This window comes from Gastrolobium bilobum, unplaced genomic scaffold (genome assembly GCF_033153095.1).
Source record: "Gastrolobium bilobum isolate Gb01-03AN ecotype WA unplaced genomic scaffold, APGP_CSIRO_Gbil_v1 utg176449, whole genome shotgun sequence".
Lineage (NCBI taxonomy): Eukaryota > Viridiplantae > Streptophyta > Magnoliopsida > Fabales > Fabaceae > Gastrolobium > Gastrolobium bilobum.
The window spans coordinates 33232-60962 of record NW_026898581.1 but is presented as its reverse complement, the minus strand read 5'-3'; the positions used below and the strand labels follow the sequence as shown (position 1 = coordinate 60962).

At 35.3% G+C, this 27731-nt stretch overlaps 2 protein-coding genes and 1 non-coding gene across 3 annotated transcripts in view; 2 read left to right on the top strand and 1 right to left on the bottom strand.

The window, feature by feature from the left end:
- Positions 1 to 2528, bottom strand: LOC133317502 (uncharacterized). The gene is made up of 4 exons (XM_061519368.1): positions 2391 to 2528; positions 1048 to 1793; positions 327 to 909; positions 1 to 252 (listed from the first exon to the last, which is right to left on the bottom strand). Exons 1-4 carry the CDS (start codon positions 2526 to 2528, stop codon positions 1 to 3), a joined length of 1719 nt encoding a protein of 572 aa, XP_061375352.1.
- LOC133317506 (small nucleolar RNA R71) lies at positions 2032 to 2137 on the top strand. Its single transcript, XR_009752329.1, has one exon. It is a non-coding gene; the product is annotated as a small nucleolar RNA R71 (small nucleolar RNA).
- Positions 2529 to 8243: 5715 nt separating the features above from the next.
- Positions 8244 to 27731, top strand: part of LOC133317504 (nuclear-pore anchor) — a 34901-nt gene continuing 15413 nt past the window's right edge. Inside the window, exons 1-28 of the mRNA XM_061519371.1 lie at positions 8244 to 8585; positions 8681 to 8827; positions 8927 to 9025; positions 9361 to 9489; positions 9596 to 9688; positions 9784 to 9849; positions 10031 to 10120; positions 10229 to 10306; positions 10666 to 10775; positions 13134 to 13254; positions 13350 to 13442; positions 14394 to 14442; positions 14925 to 15028; positions 15108 to 15176; positions 17659 to 17799; positions 17885 to 17989; positions 18103 to 18216; positions 18373 to 18451; positions 21406 to 21458; positions 21639 to 21712; positions 22930 to 23032; positions 23122 to 23256; positions 23366 to 23464; positions 23530 to 23571; positions 23658 to 23711; positions 23844 to 24023; positions 24101 to 24148; positions 25176 to 25226. Coding sequence (XP_061375355.1) covers positions 8280 to 8585; positions 8681 to 8827; positions 8927 to 9025; positions 9361 to 9489; positions 9596 to 9688; positions 9784 to 9849; positions 10031 to 10120; positions 10229 to 10306; positions 10666 to 10775; positions 13134 to 13254; positions 13350 to 13442; positions 14394 to 14442; positions 14925 to 15028; positions 15108 to 15176; positions 17659 to 17799; positions 17885 to 17989; positions 18103 to 18216; positions 18373 to 18451; positions 21406 to 21458; positions 21639 to 21712; positions 22930 to 23032; positions 23122 to 23256; positions 23366 to 23464; positions 23530 to 23571; positions 23658 to 23711; positions 23844 to 24023; positions 24101 to 24148; positions 25176 to 25226 — 2832 coding nt within the window. The 5' untranslated portion in view covers positions 8244 to 8279. The remainder of the gene's footprint in view (positions 8586 to 8680; positions 8828 to 8926; positions 9026 to 9360; positions 9490 to 9595; positions 9689 to 9783; positions 9850 to 10030; positions 10121 to 10228; positions 10307 to 10665; positions 10776 to 13133; positions 13255 to 13349; positions 13443 to 14393; positions 14443 to 14924; positions 15029 to 15107; positions 15177 to 17658; positions 17800 to 17884; positions 17990 to 18102; positions 18217 to 18372; positions 18452 to 21405; positions 21459 to 21638; positions 21713 to 22929; positions 23033 to 23121; positions 23257 to 23365; positions 23465 to 23529; positions 23572 to 23657; positions 23712 to 23843; positions 24024 to 24100; positions 24149 to 25175; positions 25227 to 27731) is intronic.

Genomic DNA, 27731 nt, shown 5'->3' with positions numbered 1-27731 from the left:
CTATCTCACTAGCCGAACCTCATCTTCCATGAGGATTTTATGTGTACAGAATGAGGGATTAATACCCTTTAAATCAGAAATTGACCACCCTATGGCTGTCTTGTGTTCTTTCAACACCTCAACCAGTTTCGTTTCTTGTTCAGAAGACAATCCCTTGTTAATGATAACAGGGTAAGTCTCCTTCTCACCCAAGAAGATATACTTGAGAGTTTCTGGAAGCTCCTTCAACTCTACCTTTGGTGTGCCCTTTTCCTTGTCAGAATCTTTCGTTTCAAGGACTTCAAATAACTCATTTTTTCTTCCTTGAAAGGAACCATTTCATGCACCTGAAGCTCTTCCTCATGTTGTTGAATGGAAAATACTTCTTCTTCCACTACTTGATCTAGAATATCAAGACGAAAGCAATCGCCTTTATCAGAAGATTTTTTCATAGAGTCAAAAACATTGATGGTGATAGTCTCATCATTCATTCTTAACTCTAACCTGCCATTCTCAACATCAATCATGGCTCGAGCAGTTGCCAAGAAAAGTCTTCCCAATAATAGGGGCATTTCAGTACCCTCTTCCATATCTAATACCACAAAATCAGCTGGAAAGATGAACTTATCCACCTTGACAAGCACATCTTCAATAATACCACTTGGTCTCCTCAAAGATCTATCAGCAAGTTGTAGAGAAACCATAGTGGGTTTTAACTCAGTAATTCCCAGAGATTTGCAAACAGATAACGACATCATATTAATACTTGCCCCAAGATCACATAGTGTTCTGCCAACATCAGTGTTACCGATAGCAATTTGAATATTGAAGCTTCCTGGATCACTGAGTTTAGGTGGGAACTTCTTTTGTATAATGGCACTACACTCTTCAGTGAGTGTTACTGTTTGACACTCCTGTAGCTTATGTTTCCTTGACAACAAGTCCTTCATGAATTTTGCATAATTTGGCATGCCAGCCAAGGCTTCAGCAAAAGGAATATTTATATGCAGCTTCTTGAAGATATCTAAGAATCTTGCATACTGCTGTTTCTGAGCGTCTTTTTTAAACCTTTCTGGGTAAGGTGCCATAGCTCTCACATATTCTGGCTTCAGCTCGAATTTCTTTTTCTCAGCAACAGTTATTTGTGGCTCCCCTTCCTCACCTTTCTGAACAGGTGTCTCAGCATCAGAAGGAATAACCACTTCTTCTTCTACCTCCTTACCCTTTCCAGTAGCGTCCGCATTTGTGGTTGGCTTTGTTGGAGCTGCCACCACCTTGCCACTTCTTGTAGTTATAGCCATACTGTCATCCTTCGGATTAGTGACTGTATTGCTAGGAAAAGTGCCTGAAGTTCTTTCGGCCATCTGTTTAGCCATCTGGCCAATCTGGTTCTCCAAATTTCTGATAGAGGCTTGTGTGTTTCTAGTGTTTGCCCGAGTCTCTTCCATAAAAGCATTGGAATGTTGGGCCATTTGTCCCATTAGCTTCTCTAACTCAGAAGGTTCCTTCGGTTGAACCGGCGGTGGCTGCAAATAGTTATTAGACTTGAAGTCAAGACCAGTACCTTGCACCCTCCTTTGGAAGTTATTGTTCCCAGAAGGAAAATTCTGAGTTCTTGGAACATTTTGTGGTGAGGGTCTCTGATCATACCACACACCATTTACATGTACTTGCTGAGGAGGATCATCGGCTAGCAGAGTAGGACATTCATTGGATTCATGATCTTCTTTGCAATATTCACAGACAACTGCTGCAGCTTGAGCTTGGACGCTAGAAAATTGCATCTTATCAAGCCTTGATGTCAAGTTTGCTACCTGCTGAGATAACAAACTATTTTCAGCAATCACCACATCATTGCCTTCCAGTTTAAGAATACCTCTTTTAGGCTTGGATGACAATGCTTGGTTTTAGTTGGCAGCCATCCTCTCAATCAACTCAAGAGTCTCATTTGCTCTTAGAGTTTTAATAGTGCCCCTTACTGCACCATTTAGCACCATCCGAATCTCAGGTTTGCAACCATTGAAAAAGATTCTAACCTGACTACCAGCAGTCAAGTTATACTGAGGACACCTTCTCATCAAGTCCTTGAACCGGTTCTATGCTTCACACATTGATTCACCCTCTGATTGAGTGAAATTGGTGATATCATTCACCATCTGGTTATACTTCTCCATCGAGAAGAACTGAGCAAAGAACTTCTGTGATAAATCATCCCAGGTTGAGATGCTTGCTGCACGTTGCCTTTCCAACCAACTAAGAGCCTTTCTTTTAAGAGCAAAAGGAAATAGTCTCAGCCGGACTGCATCATTAGAAACTTGAGGATGTTTTGTAGAATCACAGATCATCAGGAATCTGTTTATGAATCTATGAGGGTCTTCATCATCCTCTCCACCAAACTGTGCTTTCTCTACCAATCGAATATTATCGGAAGTGAGCTCCCAATGATTGTTGCCCACTTCAGGATGGACAATGCTCGCATTGGGTCTGTTGAATAATGGAGTCAGAATAGTGTCCATGAGTGGATTGTCAGCATCATTGTTGTTTGCCATTTTATCTTCTTCTAGCATAATATCTAACTCTTTGAATGCAAGCTTCTTCCGAGCAAATTTTCTGTTTTTCTTCTCTGTTTTTGTGATCTCCAAATCAAGTGGAAACTCGGGCTCTTTACCTCGCATACAACTTAGAAAAGAGATTAGTAGCACTTGCTCCAAATATCACAAAAAATTCAAAAATAAAAATAAATATCCAATCTTAAAATCAAAATCAATTGATATAAGAAACGCCAATCCCCGGCAACGGCGCCAAAAACTTGATGCTTCCCGGCAAGTATATCGATCGCACAAGTAATAAAGTGATAAATAATGTTCGTCTCCACAAGGATTGTGATCTTATATTAATTAATATTCCTTTAAAGAATGGATGAGTTTAAACGGTTTTGACAAGTATTGTCAATTGGTGTGAATATGAGGACTAAAAATAAAGACTTGTTTTTATGATTTTTCTGTGATGAAGAATGAGATTATAACAACAATGAAAAGAGATTTGTAAATATGAGAAGAGTATTGAAGCTAGGAAACACTCACCATATGATCCCCGCTTATTACTTTGGATTGATTTAAAAACACTTATTTATATAAAAACTCAGATAAATATAATCTAAAATAATTAGTTAAATTCCAATCCCATGGTAATTTAACCCTTTAACCTCAGTTGGAATCCTAATCCCTTAGTAATCCCTCATGAGAATTAAGCAATGAATACGATAATTAAAACATCCGCAATTAACATACATCTATTCCTAGCATGCATACTAATCGTTATCTTACCCCCTTTCAAGATGAGAACCCTAATATTCCTATATAGGGTTCTAACCCTCATACTATTATCAACTATTAGAGTGATCAATTCTAATAAAGAAAATAGGAATTACGCACAAAGTAATGATAAAGAAATTTATATAAACGGGAGAAAATAAACCAATCCTTCGTAACAAGGTTTCACATAAGGTTTGTGACCCTAACTACAATAAAGAAAAACTTAGCCAACCATATTCATAGCTAATAAATCAATATTCAATATTCATTGGGATGAAAGAATGAGAGATTAAAGAATGAGAGATGAAAGAATGAAGATGATCAAGAATTCTTCTCCGAAGCTCTTCTCCTTCAGCACGACGGTCTCCTCGGTCTAGATCCCTAATTCTGTACCGAGCCTCCTTTTTATAATACTCTTTTAAGTCTTCCAAGTTTACCCTTTTAGACAAAACAGAATTGCAATCTCGCACGCTGACGCTCTCAGCGTCAGATCCACGCTGTGGGCGTGGATGCCTCTGGATGCCCACGCTGTCAGCTTGATATCCACGCTGTGGGCGTGGGAAGAAGGAGATTTTTCACGCTATCAGCGTGGAATCCACGTTGTGGGCGTGGTTGCCTCTGGATTTCCACGCTACCAGCGTGACATCCACGCTGTGAGTGTGAGTGTGGGTCTTTACTTTGGCAAATCCTCATTTTGCTCCAGATTTGTTTGCTTTTCCTACAAGTTAAGCATAAAATCAGTTGTATAATTCTGAAATTGGAATTTAAGCAAAGCAACACTAAACGTTGCCTTTTTACTGAGAATTAACTCATAATCTTTCTCTTTTTGGCTTGAATTTACCCATGTGCTGAAGGCACATCAACTCTGCACAAGTTACACAATTTATGAGTTGATCAGGCCCACGCCGTGTGATTACATATGCATCATCATAACAAAACCCAACGGAGCAAACACACAACCAAACATCCTAATCATTGCAATACATACAGGCTTTTCCCTAGAACCATTGCTCTGATACCATAAAATGTAACACCCCGTGTATACCCGGTATGTTAACATATCATCGTATTAAGCTGGGCTTAATTAAAAATGCGGAATATCTTTTTCTTTTCAATTATGACGTCATTATACTTAGCCAAGTTGATTACTTAATCAATTTCATAAAATATCGCCTGTATGTAAATTGCAATAAGACATCTAACTGAAATACCTCAAAATATAGATATAAATGTGAGTATCTAAGTCACAGAACTACAACACATAATTCAGACAGTATCCTGATACATTAATACAACTCCAAATAAAACAAGACATAATCAAGTCTAAGTGGCATGGACAATCCCCATGCTCACCAAATCAACAGCATAACCAACAAAGTCTCAACATATAAATCCATAAACTGAAGCTAAAAGCATAAAAGCAGCATGCATAACCAGCATCCAACAAGTCAGCATATAATAATAGCAATATCAAACTCAGCTCCGGCCTCCTACCGCCCGAGGTCTCAACCCCAACATTACCTGAACCTGAAATAAGCATTCCCCAAACGTGGGGTGAGATCTCTAAACCAGAAATCTCAGTAAGACAAAGGGTCCTCAAGGATCTTCCACCCCAAGCTCACTTACATGTGCAATATAAGTTCTAAAAGCAGTAATTCAATATAAGTTCTCAAAACTCAATGCAGTGCAACAGATACTCATGCCATGTGTGTCAATACTATTCTATTGGCCAGAGAAATGCAGGAATACGTCTATTACCCACACGTAGTACAAGGAACACCGCTTGCACCTCACCCACAGCCTCACCATCTTGTATGTACCACATACTCAGGCTTACCGTATAGGTGGAACACCACATGCATATCATAAAGGCACTAGCATATAACAGCTCAACAGCATTTCCAAAACATCAAAAGCATGTAACACATCATGCATATAACCATACCCCCATGGGACATGGTGGAACCACAACATGGCTAAACCGAGGACACGAAAGCTTACCTTGCAAGCTCGCTATCCAATGCCAAGAGTCCACACAGCTCAAGTCCAACACACAGCAGATCACAATCTGATTAGGACCAGCAAGCATATCAACATTCATAGCTTAAAAGCATAAACATAAAGACTACGTTTTCCTTTTACGTTTTACGTCTTAAGGCTTCCCACAAAGCCATAAGCCCTTAATCACTTGATTCTGACTTAGTTCAATTAAAACAGAAGTTCAACTTCATCACTCTAGGGTCCACAAACCCCCAATAGCCTACTGTATGAACAATGCAGCTATTGTTCTTCGAAATCCCAGAATATCCGGATATTCGTCGGGGGCATATCCGGATATCAATATTCGGATATTTCTCTTCCAATATCCGGATATCCATATCCGGATATTCAGATCCCCATATCCAGATATCAATATCCGGATACCCATATCCGGATATCAATATCCGGATATTCACAACGAAATATCCGGATATTTTGCGACAGAACCCAGATTCTGCATTTCGCGAAAATCCAAACCAAAGGTTCCCTTTTTAACACTTCCAGAAGCTTAAACATGCATCTTAAGGTCCATTTAGGTTCATATGACAGTTGGTTACTTGCTTAACTCATTAAACATACCAAGACACATCTTTTAATCATAAAAACTCAAGTTCAAGTGTGATGATCATACCACAAGCTCAAAACAGAGGATGAAACAACAGCTCCCAAGTTCTGACTTCTAAGAGAAACGAAAATGGTGAACAAGAGTGGTTCTTTTCTTCACAAGATAGCTTCTTGAAGTTATCAAAACACCATAACAATGGTTCCTTCAACCCTCACCATGAAGTCAGCCCCTGGACCACCACTAAACAGCACCCAAAAACTCAGAAGATGGCACCTTTCTCCGTCACCAAACTCACACCCAAGTGTTTAGCACAAAAAGAAGAAGATACAAAGAGAAAAGGTGGTTCTTTGATGAGTTTTCATGGAGGAGAGCAAGGTGGCAGCTTGGAGGCTCAAAGTTCAGAAGACATTCACGTAGAAATTCTGGTTTCTAGGGTTTTGTGCCCAACATAAGTGTATATATAGGCCACTTAAGAAAATAACACACAATATTAACTTTAATTGCTACGCTTAGCATTTTAATCCCAAACTTTGAATTCTTAACCTACTCAATTTTACAAGAATTATCATATTTTTATTATATTTTTCGGATCACCTTTCCGGTACGCGCTTTTCATAGCCAGTATCAATTTCTGGCACCAGTTCTCATTATTTTAACTTGAAACTCGTTTTAGAAGTCCTATATATTATTCTAGGAATTATCATGCACTTATAATAATTTTCCGGGATACTTTTTCGGTACACATTTATACTGACTAGCAGAACCGGTATCTGCACTTTCCTTCCGAAAAGTGACTTTCTGCATTCTTAATCACTTATCATACTCAATTAATCCACATAATAATTATTTGGGTCAATTATGGAATTATTTCCTAATTTTGCATATAAAATTAATTAATTCCCTTAATTAACGGTGCAGGTTCTTACACCGGCCCTTTATGCCGAGCCCATTTTACCTCCTTTAACTATCAATATTTTATATTAGCAAGTAATGTGTTTTTATATTTATTCACACAAAAAAAGGTTCTTATAATTCCATGTAGATTAATATCTACATCTATAGTTGCCCCTAAATTGACTTTCTAGGGAGTGTGTATTTGTGACATATATATTAGTTAAAAAGTTGACAAATATTTGAGTTATTAAGTTTAATATTCTAACAAACACTTCATAATTGAAGTTGAATGTGGTAATATCTAAAGTCCATTCATTAGCTTAATTGCATAAGTATAAATAATAACTCACACCAACAAACATATATATATATATATATATATATATATATATATAGGTCAGGATCATTTTACAGGATCATGTTACACCAGTGTAAGTTACACTCTTGATTTTGTCCGTTGATTCCACTTATATCTAAAGGGCTCTAATTTTTTAGTAATGTAAGTCATTGGATACAAGTGGATCAATGGTCAAGATTGAGTGTAAGACTTCTAACTCTTACATCGGTGTAAGAATATCCTGTCCATATATATATATATATATATATATATATATATATATATGTGGGTAAATATACTCTCATGTGACAGAATTTTTTTTTTATCTCCCACACACTTAACTTGAAGTGGGGCCCAATAAAAAAGAAAAGAAAAGAATAAAAAAAGAAATGACACAAGTATCAATGTATGAGTAGAAGATAAGAAAATTTTTATGTTGCATAAGATTAACATTGCCCTATATATATATATATATATATATATATATATATATATATATAATGCATTGTATTTGGTGAGGGATACATAAGAAAATCAAGAAGAAAAAAACTTGGATTGTCGGTTAAATACCTAGTAGTTTCATTATTGACTTTTTTTTTCTTTCTCCAAAGCCAGTAATTAACATAAGACTCTTCGTACTTCCCCATGCAGTTTTCGTTTTGTAGAGATTTCTATAGGAAATGGTTAAAACTTAAAACAAATTTGTGTATTTATTTAAAAAAAAAAAGAAGAGAACATCAGTATGCATTTTCCACTTATCACTTAAAACAACATTTTGTATTTACTAAAACAAAACAAAAAAGCAACGTTGTTTTCATTATTTATATACAAATATATATAGAGGTAAAATGATGTAACACCTTTTTAATTAAATGTTTTTTTTTGAAATATTTCTTCATTGCTTTGCAACTAATCCGATTCGAGGATGGTCCAGGATTAAGACTTTAAACCCCTCCCAAAGATGGTACTGGAGAGATTCGAACACATGTTGAAATAAGCAATTTTCTTTATTTAATATAAATTCAAACTGGGCCTCGAGCCCATTCCATAATTTCTCTCTGTTTTCTATAATCCCTGCGTTTCGGTTTCCTCTTCGAATTCTCACGTCCCTCTTTCCTCTTCGATTAGGGCATCGCGGTTCTCATTCGAGATGCCCCTTTTTATCTCCGACGAGGAGTTCTCGCGGTGCTCCGGCGACACCGCCGCCGTCGCCGCCAAGGCCGACGCCTTCATCCGCGGCCTCCTCCACGAGCTCGACACCGTCCGCGCCAAGGCCGACGCGGCCGACATCAACGCCGAGCAGAACTGCTCCCTTATCGAGCAGAAGTATCTCTCCCTCGCGGCCGAGTTTTCCAAGCTCGAGTCGCAGGTCTCCGAACTCCAATCTTCCCTCGATGATCGCCTCCGCGAGCTCTCCGAAGCACAATCTCAGAACCACCAAATTCGATTGCAATCGGTACGAAATCGTCACCGCTTCGAAACGTTGAGAAATGATTCTGCTGGTGCTTGCTTCTTCTTCTTGTTGTGATTTGATGGTTTGTGGTTTTGTAGGTTGAGAAGGATAGGGAGATAGAGAGGTTAAGGACGGAGGTGGGCGAGCTGCACAAGTCGAAGAGGCAGTTGCTTGAGTTGAACGAGCAGAAGGATTTGGAGCTTAGTGAGAAGAATGCCAATATCAAGAGCTATCTTGATAAGATTGTGAGTTTCTTTTAGTTGTTGTTGTTGGTTTTGTTTCTTAGGTTAAGGCCTTGTAATGATGTTGCTGTCTTTTGTTGTGTTTCAATGGAATTGTTGTAGCTCCATCTGACTGAAAATGCTGCCCATAAAGAGGCCCGTTTGAATGAAGTTGAGGCGGAATTGGCTCGATGCCGTGCTGCTTGCACCCGCCTTGAACAGGTCTTTTATTAGGTTTTTTCTTTTATTATAACTTGCCATTGATTTTGCTTTTGTTCTTATGCCTGAATAGAATACTAGTGGTACTAGAATCCTTCACTTACTTGCTGTTTTATGCGTTAAATGATTCATTTTTGAATGGATCATAGTCATGACGTATAATAGCAGTAAACAACATTTAACATTTCAAATGGGCTGGTCTACCTTGCCATTGTCCGAAATGGAAAGTGGCTCTGCATATCTATTGCTACTGTTATGCTCTGGACATTTTCTTGTTTCATCTGAAGTGAACTTTGGCGTTTTATCTTTCACTATAATCTTGTAATGTGTGTAAGCAGGAGAAAGAGATTGTTGAGAGGCAGAATGCTTGGTTTAATGAGGAGTTGACTACTAAAATCAACAGTTTCTTTGAGCTGCGCAGAAAACACGCAGAACTGGATGCCGATATGTCTTCCAAGCTTGCAGATGTAAGTGAGTTTAATATTGTTATAGAAAATTAATTAATTTTTTGAATTTTAATTTGTTTTCATTTCTCTGCTTTAATGTTGTTTGATTTATTGTCAAAATTTCTAGATGGAGAGACAATTTGGTGAATGCTCCAAATCTCTACAGTGGAATAAGGATAGAGTGAGGGAGCTAGAAATGAAGCTTAAATCTGTGCAAGAGGTTCAAAATGTTCTATTCATCATCTTGAAATATGATGCATGGTTTCCTTTTATCGCTAAACCTGCATGATTGATTTTTTTTTTTTATGTTTTTAGGAATTAATTTCAGCTAAAGATTCTGCTGCAGCCAATGAAGAGCGATTATCTGCTGAACTTTCCACTGTGAGTGTATTTGAATCCAACTCAGCCAAATTTAAGCATTCTCAAAATCCAGCTCAAGCTTTCTCAAATTCCTATTCACTATATTAGTGTATTGTTTGAGTTTGACTTTATGGATCTCTTTTAGCTTTATTTGTTGTGTATTTTATTATGTATTTTAATTTTGAATATGTCCTATTTTTAGGTTAACAAACTTAATGAGCTTTATAAAGAGAGTTCTGATGAATGGTCAAGAAAAGCAGCAGACCTAGAGGGTGTGTTAAAAGCAATGGAGGTGAAGTTTGTTTGTTATTATGCTGTTTTCTAATTTTTGAAATTTGTCAAATTAGAAATTAGAGCACTTGGATTTTTGTTTTTTTAATGTTACTTGTGTTTTAAACAGTCACGACTAAAGCAAGTCGAAGATGATTATAAAGAGAAACTTGAGAAGGAATTATCTGTTAGAAAACAGGTTGAAAAGGTATTTTATTCTTTGTCAGTCACGTATCATTTTGTTAATGTTCAGTGCTTAATTACTTTCTTTCCTTATGTGAAATTAGTTGATATTTTGGAACTTCAAATTTGCTACTTTAAAAATCAGACAGTATGGGTCTATAAGATGGAAAATGTTTTAGGTTATTATTGATCATGCTTAAAGATGGTGAATATTTGGATGACATTGGGTTGCTCTTGCTCCCATTTTATTGATGGGTAGATATCTACTCAAAATATGTTATGTACTCAAATGTGCAAGTAATCAAAATATGTTATGTACTTAAAATATGTTATGTACTCAAATGTGCAAGTAATCATGCTTTATATCTATTTGGATGCTTTTAGGAGGCTGCTGATTTGAAAGAAAAGCTTGAGAAGTGTGAAGCTGAAATTGAGACAAGGAAGAAGAGGAATGAGCTGAGCAATCTTTCACTCAGCAGTTTCGCTTCTGAACCGTATGGCTTTCGTAACCTTTTTGCTCCTTTGAATTACTTCATTTTATACAAACTTTTCTAATACAAAATTTATTATATAAAATTTACCATATAAAATTTATGGTGGTGATTTATTTTTTTAATGATAAATATTAATGACATAACATATAAATAAATATAAAGAACTAGTAGAAATATAAATCCTATTAAATATATTATATATGATATTCACATATACGGTATTATTAATGTATATGTTACTACACATATATATATTTATGGTAATTTTAAATTACAAAATTTTAAATTTGCTGAAATATAAATTAGAATACATATACGAGGAAAAAAAAAAAACACTTTCCATTAAACCCCGACTAGTGAGGGTGAGGACAATCCTTGTATGCAATCTTAGTCTTGCATAATTGCTAAGAGGTTGTTTTTCGGATTCAAACCTGTGATCACAAAATTGCTCCAAGCTCGCCCTCTCTTAGAATACATATATGTAATTGTTGAAATATAATTAGCAAATGTATATTTACACACACAATTATAAGGTGCTGAAATATAAATTGCACAAATATAATATAAAAGGAATTGGAGTTTATAAAATATAAGATAAGGGAAGAATATAAGATATAAAATAAATTAACAAAAAATAACATTGTCATGGAATTTATATTCTAAAAGAAATAAGTATTCACTTTTATCTATTCTTGTTGTCAAAGCTTTCATACTAAATTTCTCTTCTTTCTCTCCTTCCCCCCAGTAGAGTTTTATCCAAAAGTCCCAAGACCCATCTCTTTCTCTCTCTCTCTCTCTCTCTGTTATTTATGTAAATTATTTTCCTTTTTAAGCCATGATAATGAACCCATAACCTCTATAGGAAAGTTCTTACTATTGAAATAATTACATTAATAATAAAATATTATAATAATTATTTATTATAAAATAAAAGAGAGAAATTTCGTTGAAGGTGCAATGAATACATGAAAACAAAAGAGAAATTTTGTTGAAGGTGTAAATTATATGATGAATAAAATATTTTTCATATTGTATCATTATTAATTATTTGTATTGTTATTAATTGTAAATATTTTTCACTTCAAATATATATATATATATCAACATTAACATCACCTTTATCCCAAAGTAGTTGGCAGATGAATGCAAATGAAAAATACGAAAAGATTAAGGGAAAAAAGGATGAAAATAAAATTTAAATATATATATATATATATATATTCAAAATTAAGAAATATGCTATAATATAATTATGATTCAATTTAAGAGTGTTACAACTGACATGACTTCTAATTTATAATGGATTTAGACAAGATCAGAGGCCACACCTCAGTAGGCTTTGGTTCATCATAATTGACATGCTACTTTCTTCACTTCTAACAGTTTGAAACACTTCATAAAGAGATGGTAACCTTTCCTTACCTAATATCTAGACTCAAATGGGATCATATTCCAAGTTGAGCTCTAAGAAAAACTCAAAGATCATATCCCGTCCAGCAATGGTTGCCATGGTGGTAGTGTCCTCATTGCATTTCATCTTCAAGTTTTGTTACTGTAACTCAATCCATAGGCTATTTTTAATGCCATAGTATTCTATCACATAAAGAGGGCCATGTTTGGTAGAAAAAATATGGTTCTTTAACTCATAACAAGTTGCGATACCCTTTTTCATGGAATATGTTTTTCGAAGAACCTCCCTAATCTTTTGCGCAAAAGGCTAGAACATGTAGTGTTGACTCACCTTAGGAGTCAAAACTTTGAATTATATTGATAGGAGTCACCCTCTCCAATTAATCCCGTACAATGCCTACTTTGATATACCTTCATAGGAGTTTTATAACCCTTCAAGGTGGATGATATTACATTGATACTATGTTAAGAATTATAGGTTCATGTTTGGGGAAGAAGGGAAAAGGAGAAAAACAGCTATCAATAGTAAACTGAAACGATGATTGTCCAGTACTCTAATAATAGTACTAGCCCAGGTCTTCTACTATTACAATAATACTTATAACCTAATAATTCTGATATCTTAAAAGTTTTCATTCTTGGTGGATAGAATTCTCTTTAAAGGGTAGAGGAAGATAATTTATTTTTAATTGTCATTTCGTGCAAAATCAGGATACGTAATTGAATATCATATCAGTTTTCATTCTCGATTGGTAGGAATTCTCTGTGGAGGCAGTAGTACAGAAAGATAATTTTACGTTTCATTTTGACATTTTATGTGAAATTAGCATATGTAGTTGTACCTCTTTCGAACTTTTTTTTTTTTAATGTATTCAAATTATGAAAATGTGCTTAATCATGCCCATATTCAAGATGTAACATGCAGGCCATTGTTTTTCCTTTTGACAGGTGGCTGACATCAATTGATGCTGATAGCATGTTTGACGAAAATAGCATGCTAGTACCGAAAATTCCTGTTGGTGTTTCTGGAACAGCATTAGCTGCTTCACTCCTGCGAGATGGTTGGAGTGTGAGTTATTAAAGTTTTACTTTTAATACTGGCACTATTTTTCCATTTGATTTACATAAATAAATCTTATTTCTGTATACCTCTATCTTTTGAAGTTGGCCAAAATGTATGCGAAATACCAAGAGGCTATTGATGCATTGAGACATGAACAATTGGGCAGGAAGGAGTCAGAGACAATTTTGCAACGGGTATGGTTGACCTGGTGCATCCTTTTATATATAACCTCAAGGGGAGGGTAATATGACAACACATTTCTTAAATTTATCTTCATGTATGTTCGTTACTTAATTTGTTAATGGGGAAATTGACTGCAATGCTTTAAGTTATTTATGACAAATAAGAAGCATTTTCATGGAATGGGTGGCTGTAATTATTTGAATAATTAATTATATGTATGTAACAAGCATTTCAAAAGAATGTATTTCCTTTCACCTTTAATTTTTGAGTAAACACCCGATTGTTCCTTTCCTCCAAGGATAAAAGGTTCATCTGTTTGGTCCTCCAACCATTAAATTTTAAAACGGTCCTTCAAAAGGGAACAATTTGATGCCACAAATTGACGTTAAAATGCCATGTTGATATATTTATCTTTAGAAGGACAAAAAGTTGGGTTAACTCTTCTTCTTCTTCTTCTTCTTCGTCTTCGTTTTTTTTTGGTTGGCTAAAATTGGTTTGATGAATTCCTGTGGTATATAGTGTTTTCTAAGAGTATAACTTGGTTGGCTAAACCTTTTTTGTTTGACTTGCTTCAATTTATTTGAGATCCAATTTCCTAAAGGGATCAATTTGATGCTAAAAATTGACACTAAAGTCCCATGATGTATTTATCAATGGAGGACCGAACTAATGACACTTGTATTTTTGAAGGACCAAAAATCTGGTTAACTCTTCTTTGTTTTTTTTTTTTGGGTGGCTAAAATTGGTTTAAAGAATTCCTGTGATATATATTGTTTTCTAAGAGAATAATTTGATTGGCTAATCCTTCTTTGGTTCACTTGCATTTGGGTTGTAATTTACACTGTTTCCTTTCTGCTGGATTTGGAGATGAATTGATTTAGCACGACTACGACTGTGTTCTGGTGGTGATAGTTTATATATATTATGTTAAAAATGATGCAATCTTCTATTAACTTTTTCAGGTTCTGTATGAGTTAGAGGAGAAAGCAGAAGCCATAATAGATGAAAGAGGTATATCGTTTTATTGGATTGAATGGCTAAATAAGCTGTAAACGTAGAGAGCAAAATATCATTAAATACTGTTCCAACATTGTTGTCCTTATTGTTCTGCATTAAATTCCACTAGAAAAAAGAAAATGTAGATATGCATCTTGATTTTATTGCATTTTATTTTAATTATATATGTAATGTGAATGGACCAATAGTGGGTGGTTGCTATTATTGGGCTTGGTTGATGGGGGTAGTTTTGTTATCTAATGATTTTATTTGCACTGCACCTTGGGTAAAATATACAAGGACTATGATTCACTTTGGAATTTTTAAGGTGCTGTGTAAGGAGTTTTCATAATTCGGTTACGATGAATATTCAAGCAAAAATCATTTGTGTCCAATGTTACTTAGAGGAAAAGCTCTGCAAGCAGGGTTATTGTTACATTCTTAATCATCAATGCCATAGATTTTTTACTAAAATAAATATACTGCTGTTCTTGCAGTGGAGCATGAAAAGATGGCTGACGCATACAGCTTGATGAACCAAAAATTGCAAAACTCCCTGAATGAAAATTCCAACTTAGAGAAAATCATCCTTGAACTGAAGGTTTACAACTTAAAATACAGTTTCATGTTCCTTTTTTTTTTGGGTTGCATGTGGATTTGCTTATGTGTATCTTGTGCAGGCTGACCTCAGAAGGAATGAACGGCATTATGATATTGCCCAGAAAGAAATTGATGACCTTCGAAAACAGGTAAGCGATAAACATCCTCTCTTTTTTTCATGTAGTTTAAAATGTTTAGTATATGTATTTCATCAAGTTATCCATTCTTGATTTTTGTTTGGAGTCTTTGTCTTTTTGTTATTATTGTCATTGTAAGAAGTGGCTCTGAAAATGTAAATGTGCTTTGTTTGGAAGAGAAACAACAACAATCAAGCCTATCCTGCAGGCAGGCTCTATAAAATCCAAAATTTCTATAAAACCATTTGGAGCTTAATCTTTAAATTTCTATAAAGCTAATCAAAATTTGTATTATTCCTAATCTTTTGCTAGGTGGTCTTCTACTCTTAAATTTGGTCCACTTTTCTCACGAATGCTTCATTTTGGTCTTCCTTTCAAATGATCAAACTATCTTAAGTGAGTATTATGATAACTATGTAATGTACTGGTGTCAAAAGAATGGGAAATACGAAGAGGACAGAAAATATTATTCAGTTTGACCATCGATTGCAGATAATAAGGTGAGTTGTACTTCAATTTTGTATGGGCATTACAAAACAACTCAGTCTAGAAGTGACTAGAAAGATCTTATCCCGATTGGAAACTATGGAAGTGGGTAATTCTTGTAATCTCACAATCTCTTTAATGAATTAGTCTGTAACATCCTTGGCAGTGAAAGGATGTCTAAGGAGTAGGAAGTGAGTAAATTTAGTCAATCTATTGACCATCACCAAGATACTGTCTTTTCCATAGGATTTGGGTATCCTTTCCACAAAATCCGTGGAGATATCTGCCCATACTTGAGTTGGAATTGGTAAAGGCTTAAGCATCCGTATCGAAGATAGTGTTTGGGCTTTATTGCATTGAACATCACATTCAACAATTATCGTTGGATATCCTTTTTCATTCCTTCCTAAAGGAGCCATGATGTTAGCATCCAACCTATGTTCAATACTTCTAACACTTCCCCTTATGCTAAAGCTTATTAAAGCTTTAAGCTTGTTACTAATTGTAAAGAACCAATTCAACCCAAAAGCTTAAGCTATTGGGTGAGGCTACATTAATGGTTTTATATATTTCAACACGCCCCCTCACACGAGAGCCCACTGGGCTTGAAGGGTAGATAATGCACAGGCCCACCTACCTGTGCGAAGAAAGAAATTTCACTAGAAAGAAAGTGGGGGCGGTGAAGATCGAACCCGGTACACCGAGGCTCTGATACCATGTAAAGAATCAATTCAACCCAAAAGCTTAAGCTATTGGGTGAGGCTACATAAATGGTTTTATATATTTCAACACTAATGAATGCTTACAAATAAAAAATTAACCAAATAATATATTTGGGTTCCAAAATATATGGTTGCAAAATCGACCTAGGAATGCTAGAGACATCGGAGAAATGACAAATGCTGCAAGGTGACTGGAATGACCATTAGCCTGAAGAGTTGGTTGAAAAATATTGAATAACAAAGGAAGAAGAGAATTTGTTGGAATAATCATCGGTAGAAATGTCCTCTCAAGTGAGGATACACGACAAGAACTAAAACTTCTCCAAGTTCACGAAGAGCAGAAGTTGGAAATTCAACCACATAAAAAGACTCAATCAAAGCACGTCTACAGCTTGATGGGGCCAGTTTTGTAGCTAGGACAAGATTCTGATGAGCCGGGCTGCATTTCAAGAATTGTTGGCACCAAGGAGCATCTAGGACGAAGAACGACTAGGACAGTCAACATATGAGGCTATCCGATGGCACTAGTGTGCAAGTGCCAAATTTCTCCCCAGCGAGGATGCGCCGGACTTGAGGGTTGCTCCAGATCCGGTGGTCACTAACTTGAAAACTCACCAGAATTTTTTCTCGTTCACCTGAAAAGTTGCTGGAATTTTTTTTCTAGTGGGTTGGCTGGCAGCAAAGGATCACGAGGAGAAGTGGCAGACGATGATCAGTACGATTGTTGAGATGCAGCAAAAGAAATTGAAGAGAGAAGGTTGACATAAAATATAATTAAGGTAGGGGAACATGGCAACGATGATGAGATGAGGCAGGTCACGGAGGATGGTACCTCTTTATACTATGTTTAATGACATGGAAAAGAGAGACAATGTTTTAAATCCATTTGTGTCAATAGGACAACAGAAGCTCTATTATATAGAGTGAATATAACCATTACATAACATTATTATAATGATGTGGAAATTCTTATCAATCTATTTCAATACTTCTAACTTAAAGAAAGCTGTTTCTAAAAAAATAACGAATTAGAACTTCAAGTTTACAATGGAAGTTGCTTTTATGGTGCTTGTATAGAAGCTAAAGCCTGAAACCTTCAGCTTGTTAAGAAGTAATTTTTTGCACCAAAATACTGTCTTTGAATGAAAATAACTTGTTTGTTTTACTGTATTTAGTCTTCAAAATCATGATTGCTGTTTTTATCTTCTTAGCCTTGTTTGTAGTTCAGTTCATTCACCGATTTTCCTATATTATTAATTTATTAATTGATAATTGATTCTTTACAGGTGACAGTACTTTTGAAGGAATGCCGAGACATACAACTTCGTTGTGGGTCAATTGGGTATGATATTGTTGATGATGCTTCACATATTGCTTCAAGGTCAAGTATACAGACTGAAGCTGAAAATGTCATCTCAGAACACCTTGTAAGCTGTTTTGGATTTATTTTTTTCTCTTGTTGGACTTGTCTGTTTCAATTTTAAATGGGTTCAATTGAAATTTTGGAAGCAGTTAACCTTCAAGGATATTAATGGACTAGTTGAGCAGAATGTCCAACTTCGAAGCCTTGTACGTAGTCTTTCTGGCCAGATTGAAAACCAGGAGGTGGAATTCAAGGTTGGTTGGAAAAGAATTTTTTTACCATCCTCATGCTTCAGCCTGCAAGGACTCTCAGATGATTATCATTATAATAATAATTATTATTGTTATTTTGAACTATTAAATTGCAGGAGAAGCTTGAAATGGAGCTCAAAAAACATACTGAAGAAACTGCTTCTAAAGTTGCGGCTGTGCTACAAAGAGCAGAAGAGCAAGGGCACATGATTGAATCTCTTCATACATCTGTAAGCTTTTATATAGTTTTAGTTTTGGTTATAACAAGAGGTCTGCAACCTGGGGAGGGGATATGGGTTTTCTGTAACTCCACAGGCTGTAACTCCTTGATTTGTTAATATTTATTATACCTCTGTGTTTGTATTCATGATTCCCACTTCTTCTAGGTTGCAATGTATAAGAGGTTGTATGAGGAGGAGCATAGTCTTCATTTATCTCATACCCAATCTTCAGAAGCTCTTGCAGGTTTCAGAAATATTTATTTTCCTTTAATCTCCCTCTCCCTCTTTTCTGATGCAATAAATTGAGTTAGAATAGGGGCTTAATGGGATGGCTCTTCTTTTTGTAAAAGGGAAAACCGTGGAATAAATGGCTCCCCGACTTGCGAGGGCAGGGGGGAACCTTGGCATTTTTTGCCAAGAGGCTGTTTACCAGTCGTGACCTTTCAGTCACAAGGCTCGCCCTTGCTCTTCTTTGTGTATATTTGAAAGCAAAATTACATACCAGTTATAGTGGTTGGGATGATGCTTTGAGGGTTTTTTGCCCTCCAAATCTGCATTTTCTAAGTCATAAATTATTTCAATGTAAATAGAGTGTACAATAAGTTGGGCCATCATAATATATAATTAGAAGAAGCTATCTACATTCATAATTCTTGGAAAATGCAAAAGTGGGACAGAGAAGCATTGGGAAAAATAGGATTTATGGTACCTAACCTGTTTACAGATTTCAATCTGTAGGCTTTGATATTTTTAACCCCTGATATCTGAATGAAAAACCATCTTGAGAAAGACTGCACATTGTTTTGGACAGTGGGTGTACTTGTTTGATATTTTCATTTCCTTTCCTTTTACTGCTGCCCTTTTTATTTCTTTATTTTAATATTCCTTGCTCTTGCAATGTAACATGCCTCTTTTACCTATCAATTTTTTTTCCTTATTCCTAAATGTTAATGTTCAATAGTTCTACAACTCACTTTAACCAAAACTGGCCTCAACTCTTATCAGTATTCCGTTGGCTAGAGGTCTTGTAGATGGATCGTTGAACTGAAGCTTGGAACTTAACTTTTTTGCTGAAAGGAAGTTGCATAGTAGAATTGATTATGATGTAGGACAACAGAAGGTTATGGATTTTAATGGGTAAGGATTAAGGTTTTTCTAGGGTGAATTAAAGCAAGAAAAGTGTATTGGAAGGTTATTCGATAGAGGTGAAAGTAAGCAGGCTTAGCAGTGATTAGGTTGAGGCTTAAATGGTCAATTGGTGGTTGTTTTGGTCCTGCGAACGTTGTCAGTGAGAATAGGATTTTGGGATTTGATGGGTTTCAGGGAAAGTTGAAGGAAGAAAGGAATCTGTTAGGGTTTTAACGGGGACAAATGGACAATTGTAAATTCATGCCTACCGAAGATGTTAGATTTGGCTAGCATAGGAAATTTGCATAAATAAATTGTAGCTGATCTGATTGCGAAAGACATGTGGGAGCTGTTTGATGACTCAGACTCAATCCATATGTCATTGTTATCTATCTGCTCTTCAATGTAGAAAAATATCAAGCTGTATCCCTTTAAAATTGTACTCTAATAAAAAAATAAGTAACTTAAAAAGCTTTTGTAGTTCAAAATTAAAGGAATTGGTAGCTTGTGATAATATTGAATTTGGAGTCCAATTCTTTCGGTACAATTGAGTTAAATGATTTCAAATCAAATTCTTAATTATTTACATCTGTATCAAAGTCTCATATCTAATTGCGTAGTTAAGAGGATTCAGTCATTCATAACAAGTTTGTCCAATAATATAAGGCTTTAATGTTTCTACAGTGAATGTAGATAAGTTATCTACATTCGCTCCTAAAACGACGTCATTTTGGGCTGAAAAGTTAAAAAAATTATAATGAAAAAGACTATTATAACCCCGAAATAAATTATAATTACAAAAATACCTTGATTTCTGTTCCAAAACGACGTCGTCTTGGGCTCAATATAGCTAAGTTATCTGCATTGACTGTAGAAAAAGCAAACCCATAATATTATATAGGATATAAGAATAAGAACAACTAAAATGTTTTGAGGTTTGAGAAAGTGGAGTTATTAGTGTAACCAAAAAGATCAAACTTTCTGTATTGTTAAAACTGAAACACTAGAACTTTTTTGAATGGATGCAATCGGATATAAGAGGATCATGTGCTTTATATAATTTCTGTGAAATTCTAACTTTGGAATGCCATGTGTTGGACCTAGCACACTGCTTTTTGGCCTATGTTTGTGGGCTGCAAGCCTGTGAGTTGGGGCTAAGTGGGGTGGGCTGCCCCTTATTGACAACTATGCTCTAAACTTCTAATGAACAGCATTATTGTTCACTTCTCCACCGTAATAACTAATGAGATGAAGATGTCCTATAGGATGTAATAATGTTGGCCAAATGAAAGTGTAAACAAGCATGTTTATATTTTCCCTTCAGCAAAGAAACTCAAGCACTTTAGAATGGCTGGTGATATGGTGTTGGACTCGTATCTGTATAGATTTTCATTGGATGCTGTTGGATTCTCCTAGTCTGCATACTACAACACTGGTGGCATTTCATAATAATTTAATAAACGGGACTTTTTTATAAAAAGAATTTAGTAACTTTTGTGCCAAGACTGGTGGGATATCATAAGAATTTTTTTTATTTTGCCATATTATTGTGTCTATGTTGGTATCATATTTTTGTCCAGTGCCATAGTTGCGCTTTCTGGGTCTTCAGATTTTATGTATAAACTTATTCACATGCATATAACCTGCTACCAATGTAGAGGGAACATTGATAGACGTATGATTCCTCCCCTTTCTTTCTGTCTTTTGTCTTGTGTGAGTGCCTAGGATAAAATGCTTCTGGGTTACTTCCTGATTGGTCAATTGCATGAAAAGTTATGTAAATCATTGCATATTGGTTATGATTGTTTGTTTGTTGACAGAAGAATGTGTTAGGCAATCCCATTGCATTAATTTATTTGTTTGTTAGATTGGTTATGCATGTGAGTTTAAGTATTTTTGTTATATTGTGAAAAATGTGAATATGCATGGAATATCATTATCCGAGTGAAACTTCTTGATCTATAAACTTGTGTAAATTAGCTCTATTGCTGTTTGGGTTATTATTTCTGACTAGTGTCTGTGCCTCTTGGACTGTTGGTGCCTTACATTTATTGATTTTTTATTTTCCAGCTGTTGCAGAAGTTGGAAGAATCAACCTGAAGACATCGATTGAAAGTTCACAGGTAAAGCAAATGTTGGAGCAGATAGAGACAGTTCCAACTCATAATTCCTGTCTAGGATCAAAGTTGTCAAAATATTAGTTTTTTGGGTGAAGGATCATGAATAGGTTTATACATATCACGTCCCCTCACGTGATAGCCATTTAACAATTGTTATATATGTTGTTGTTTTCATTACTATAGGAAGTTACTAAGAAGTCCCTGGAAAAAGCTTTAGATCGTGTAAGATGCCTTGAGAATGACTTAGCAAAGTCAAGGTAAGGTTGCAAGCTTACTTTACGATTCTTGTTTATGATGCATCATAATTTGTGTTTGGTTTATGACTCTGCCTACTTATTACCTCAGTTTGAAGTAATGCATAATAGGAAGAAAATAGCCAAGTTGCTGAAGCCAAATCACCAAAAAGCCTATTGTTGTCTCCGTACATATTGGATCTTTGCTGTTTTCTTTTTAAACCCAACTTTTCTGCTATGTTAACTTTTTAGGGGGATTTGCAGTTAATGTCATGTGTAAACAACATTACCTTTAATTTGATAGGAGGAAAAATATAGTACAGATGTTTTTTTGTAATTTGTTAATATAAATATGCTTATGTAGTTATTTAGTGTGTCTAATTGGCTGTAGAAAGAAGATTATATAATAAATTGAAACCAAGAAGTAAGCTGCTGAATTAAACAGTAAAAGTTAACATTGATGATTAAAGGGCAGCGTGGTGCTATAAAGCTCCCACTATGCGCAGGGTCTAGGGAAGGGTTCTGTCCACTATGTGGGTCTATAATATTTTTTTATTTGTGCATGAGATAATTTTTTCTCATACAACATGAGAAATATATTCCTCATAAACTAATTAGGTTATGTAAGCTTACGATATAATCAATATTTAGCAGAAGCTATTCACGCAGAGTTGTATTTTTTTCAGCTTTTTTTTTATTCTTAATTATAAACGATGTTTCATTTTTTCTCTAACTTCCTTTAACTCGTGGACCCTCATCCATCAACATGCTTTTATTTTTTAAATCAATTAACCAAGTGACTTCAATGTTTATTAGAGGAATGATATCTGGATAATTAAATATTATATTTGATCCATATCTAGTATTAGAGAATAATATAAACCATTAAAAAGGCCCCCTCACCCAACACCTTAAGGTTTTGGGTTGAATTGGTTCTTAACATGGTATCAAAGCTTCAGTGACCACAAAGTCACGAGTTTGATCCTCACCGCCCCCCACTTTCGAGTGGAATTAAAATAAGCACAAGGTAATAAAACCAAAAACATTGGGCCTGTGCAATATCCACACTTCAAGCCCAAAGGGCTCTTGTGTGAGGGGGTGTATTAGAGAATAATATAAACCATTAAAAAAGCCCTCACCCAACACCTTAAGGTTTTGGGTTGAATTGGTTCTTAACATATAGATACCCACATGCTTTCATGTAATTATTGGTTTTTTAGTCTAAAATTTTCTATCTTCAGGAGTGAGGTTATTGTATTACAATCAGATCGTGACAAGATGGCACTAGAAGCAAACTTTGCTAGAGAGAGACTTGATGGCTTTATGAAAGAATTTGAACAACAGGCAATCACTTGTCTGTAACATTAAATGATTTCTCCCTGTATGTATGTGTTGTATTGTACTAATATATGGATTTTTGGATGACATTTTAGAAAGCTGAAGCAAAAGGCATTTTAGCAAGAAATGTAGAGTTTTCTCAGCTAGTTGTTGACTACCAACGGAAATTGCGTGAAAGCTCTGAGTCATTGAATGCTGCTGAGGAGCTGTCTCGGAAACTTTCCATGGAGGTTAAGATTTTATTCCAGTTAAATATCCAATTTTTTAAAATTTTATACACTTTTGTACTGAGATGTACCTGTTTTTTAATGAACTCATCATTTCTTGTCTTTATTTCAGTTGTCTGTTTTAAAGCACCAAAAGGAAGTGATATCAAATGCTGAAAAGAGAGCATCTGATGAGGTTCGCAGTTTATCTGAAAGAGTGCAGCGCTTGCAGGTCAGGATTTTTTTATTTTTTTTATGTTCTATAAATTATGTATATTCTAACACTTAATGCTGCAGGCTAGTTTGGCTACCATACAGAGTGCTGAGGAAGTTCGAGAGGTAGGTTATTGCCATCAATGTGGATGTTACTTTGATGTTTCTTGAATACTTTCTATTTGGAAGTTTACTTAATTTGGAAACTGTAGGAAGCAAGAACCATGGAGAGGGTAAAGCATGAAGAATATTTAAAGAAATTGGAGGTGTGTTTTCTTATTTCCTTATAAACTCTTTGTATTAACTGGTGAATAATAAAAAAAAATTCTTAGAGAAGTGCATACTTGTCTCTATTTAACGATTTATTGTTATGGCTATCATAAATTCTCACTTTTTAGAGGGAATGGGCTGAGGCCAAGAAAGAGTTACAAGAAGAGCGTGAAAATGTGCGGAGACTCACACTAGATCGGGACCAGACCATAAAAGATTCTCTGAGACATGTTGAGGACATGAGCAAAGAGTTAGCTAATGCAATGCGTGCAGTTGCATCTGCTGAATCTAGGGCTTCCGTTGCTGAGGTACTTGATTTAGGTTGCTCTCTTGTACATATTCTCAATAAATTGTTGTAAAGACTAATTTCGATCTCTATACACAGGCAAAAATTTCAAGTCTTCAAAGAAAAATGGGTTCCACGGACGATAAGGTTTGTTTTCTTTGATTGGTTTTGTTAAATTTGTGAGGTTTGTTGCTAATGGTTGTCTTTTTAGAACTATCAGTCTTAGGCTTTACACTCATTAAGGTATGAGGTTTAGTGTGTTTTGTTGAATATCATTTCATCGTTAAAATCTTTGCATTCATTATGAATTTTTTAGCTCCCTTTTTATAAAATGAAAGAAGAAATTTATTAGATGGAACAATGAAACACAAAGGAGGATTATCTGGTAAAGTGGAGAGCCAAAATGATATGAATGATTTTCCTAAAACAGCCAAACCCTTCAAGGTGTACTGCCGCAGGCCCAAGCCCCAATGAATCCAGTTATTTTTGGGGGTAAGTGGTGTTTTAGTGAGAGAAGAGAGAAAAGTGGAATCTTCGGTATTTTGAGGGAATGCAGTCATCGTAGATGTATGCAATTTTCATTTCTTTTTGTTGCAGCTTGAAGCTGGGGCTTGTAGAGATTCTCCATTGTTGAGAACATTCTGCTCTTATTTTCCTGCTATTCTTCCTCGTAAATTCATTTCTCACATTAATATAAATCTCCCTTTCTTCCTGATTGGAGAGTTTATCCTATCAATATCCTCAAAATCAAAAGCAGCAAAAAGAGCACGGAACAAAATCTTCAAAAACATGGCCAAAAGATATCAATATGAGAAAGCTTTAGCATCTATCTGCATGTCTATGATTTTCTATGGAAACACTGTCAATTAGTTTGTGTGCTCATGAAAAAACATTAGCTTAAATGGAAGTCTATCCTATTGTATCTATATGTTACTCCTTTTGGTCAAGTATCTTGTTGATTACAGATAGATTCATGACATGTGCTGTTTTATATAATTGCTGGAATGTTAGAGAAGGAAGTTTGACATCCATTTTATGGAAGTCCAGTTTGAGTGTACAACTTTTACTGTTATTTGCTAATTGGTGCTTGAGTGGAGGTTTATTGTACATATTTACTTCCCTGCAATCTTGATATTTATTCTGTTTATTCTAATCTCTGTATTATTGAATGTAGCTTGTTGACATGGATGGTGTGAGTGGTCCTTCCACTATATCCAGTGATGAGGTGGGTGTATTTTTTTAAAATGCCATATTATTCAGCTATATAAAGTTTGTAAGATAGAGAAAAAACCATCTCACATGGAGCTTCAAGTGTCGCGCCCCTTAGAAAAGAACCAATTTTGCTGCTGCTTTTTTTTTCTTTCCGGGGGGTTGGGGCTGCTTGTTGCAAACTTGACTTGTTGTCGGCCTTCACTTGGAGTCAAATATTCAGTGCTTGTTAGGGTCTAATACTGTTTAGGTTCCCTGCTAACATTCATTGCTGTTACTGTTAGACCAAAATCTGGCAAGGTATTACCCCAAAACATATAAACTTTTTTTGTAGAGTAACAATTTCCGACATTAATGTTAAGATATATAATATAAGCACTGTTCATGTGTCTCCACCTAGTAGCTTAAGCTTTTGGGATAGTTGGTTCATGACTTGATATCAAAGTCTCTATGATCAAGTGTTCTAGATTTCAATCCTTGCCGTCCCATTCTTCTAATAAATATTGTGGAATTTCTTAGCATATGATAGGTGAGTTTGTGCATTATCTATCCTTCAAATGCAAGGGGCTTGTTAGAAATATTCAAGTGAGTGGTTTGAAGTCACATATTGGTTAGACATAGGTCAAGTGAGGATCATATAAATGCGGAAGACCTATGGACCCATAGCCTTAAAGTTTTAGGTTGAGATATGGTGTCAGCCCACTTATTGTGACTTGTCATTTCGCCCATTGATGAAAGTATCCCTTGCAGCGGGTTTTTAGGCTCCCTAGTACTCTTAATAGTTGTATCATAACCAATTGTTTGGCTGAGTCGAGTATTTGGAGATGTTGATGCACTTGAAAAGAGGCCTCTGCAAAAAACTAGTGTGACTCCAATTCAGAAGAGGCTTTTACCGAAGTTGCCCTTGAGGGGGATCATGATGTTAGGCCTCACACTTGAGAGTAGAATATTGGAAATATTCAACTGTAAGTCATATGAGTCTTAACATTGATTAGGTATTAGACCAAGTGAGGACCATATAAGTGTGAAAGACCCATAGACCTATAGTCTTAAGGTTTTGGGTTTAGATGTGGTGTTAGCCTACTTATTGAGTTTTGTCTTTTGGCCTATTGATGGAAGTATCCCTTGCAAGGTTTTTGGCCTCCCTAATGCCGGTCTTAACATCATGTATCTTCACCTAATAGTTTAAGCTTTTGGGATAGTTGGGTCATGGTAATTAGAATTCTCAAGCTTAAACCAACCAATCTCAATCGTTTTTCCATATGCAAAACATTGATCTTCATATTTGTCAATACTCAAAAACCATTATCAATGCATGTACATATACTGGACAACTTATTTTTTTGTTTTAAAAAGTATTCAAATGTCATAGATAATTGAATAGATTTTAAATAGATGTATATGATGTTGAAATCACTCACTTCTATCAACTTCCAAGTGGCTCTTTCCCAACAAAATTTTGTACAGTTCAACTTTGAGGTTTTTTGTAATGTTTTGGTACTATGAAAATACTAACAATGCATTGATCTGTCATATACCATTATTTTCCTAATTTTGTTTCCTGAATCCTAAATAGATTATAAATAGTATCACCTATATTTACTATCTAACTTAATCCATAATGAATTTATTCTCATAATTTAATAATCAAGCCTTTGGGTCTTGGGTTAGTTCACACATCCAATTAAGAGCCTGTTTGGATCCTCTTATTTTTAAGCTAGAAGCTACTTATAAGCTAAAGCTAAAAAAAAGAGCTTAAAAAAAGAAGCTAAAAGCTGTTTGGAGATTACATAAAAATTTTAGATTAAAAATTACTTAAAAGCACATATTTCAAAAAAATTATCTCTCTCTCTATCTTTATCACTCTTCATTTTAAAAAAAAGCACACAATTCAAGAAAAACAGACAAGAGCTTAAAAAAAAGCTCCTCCGAGGAGCTTTTAATTTTCAGCTTTTTCTTCATTATAAAAAAAAAGCTTTTCGTTATAAGAGCTTTTTTCAAAACCTGTTTGGCCTAGCTTATGCTTATAAGTAGCTTCTAGCTTAAAAATAAGAGGATCCAAACAAGCACTAAATGAGTTAGACGGAGTGGGTAGGGTCCTCTCAAATTGCAATCCTTTGCTCATGAAAAAACTCTTCAAGAATAGCTTAATAGGTAAAGAAAAGTGCTTGAGAGTTCCACCGAAATTCCAAAAGAATAATATATGGAAATTGTAAATCTGCATCAATTACTCAGATACAATTCCAGGCGAATCTAATGCAGTGGGTAAAGCTATTCTAGATGTATTGCTAGCTTCACGATAGCAAGCACTGTTTTAGGAAGTAGAAAGAACATCTTATCATGTATAAATGTGTGTCTTCATGCTCACAAATCGATTTCTTTTTTGTAAGGAAAGCAGTTTGAAAGCTTTGTATAGATTGCAAAGTCATCCCTGGAGTGAGCTTGACTACCCAACTTTGGATTTTGGTTATGAATATGTGATATTATGAGATTAAGGTCGAAGGAGGAGTTGACTAGATAA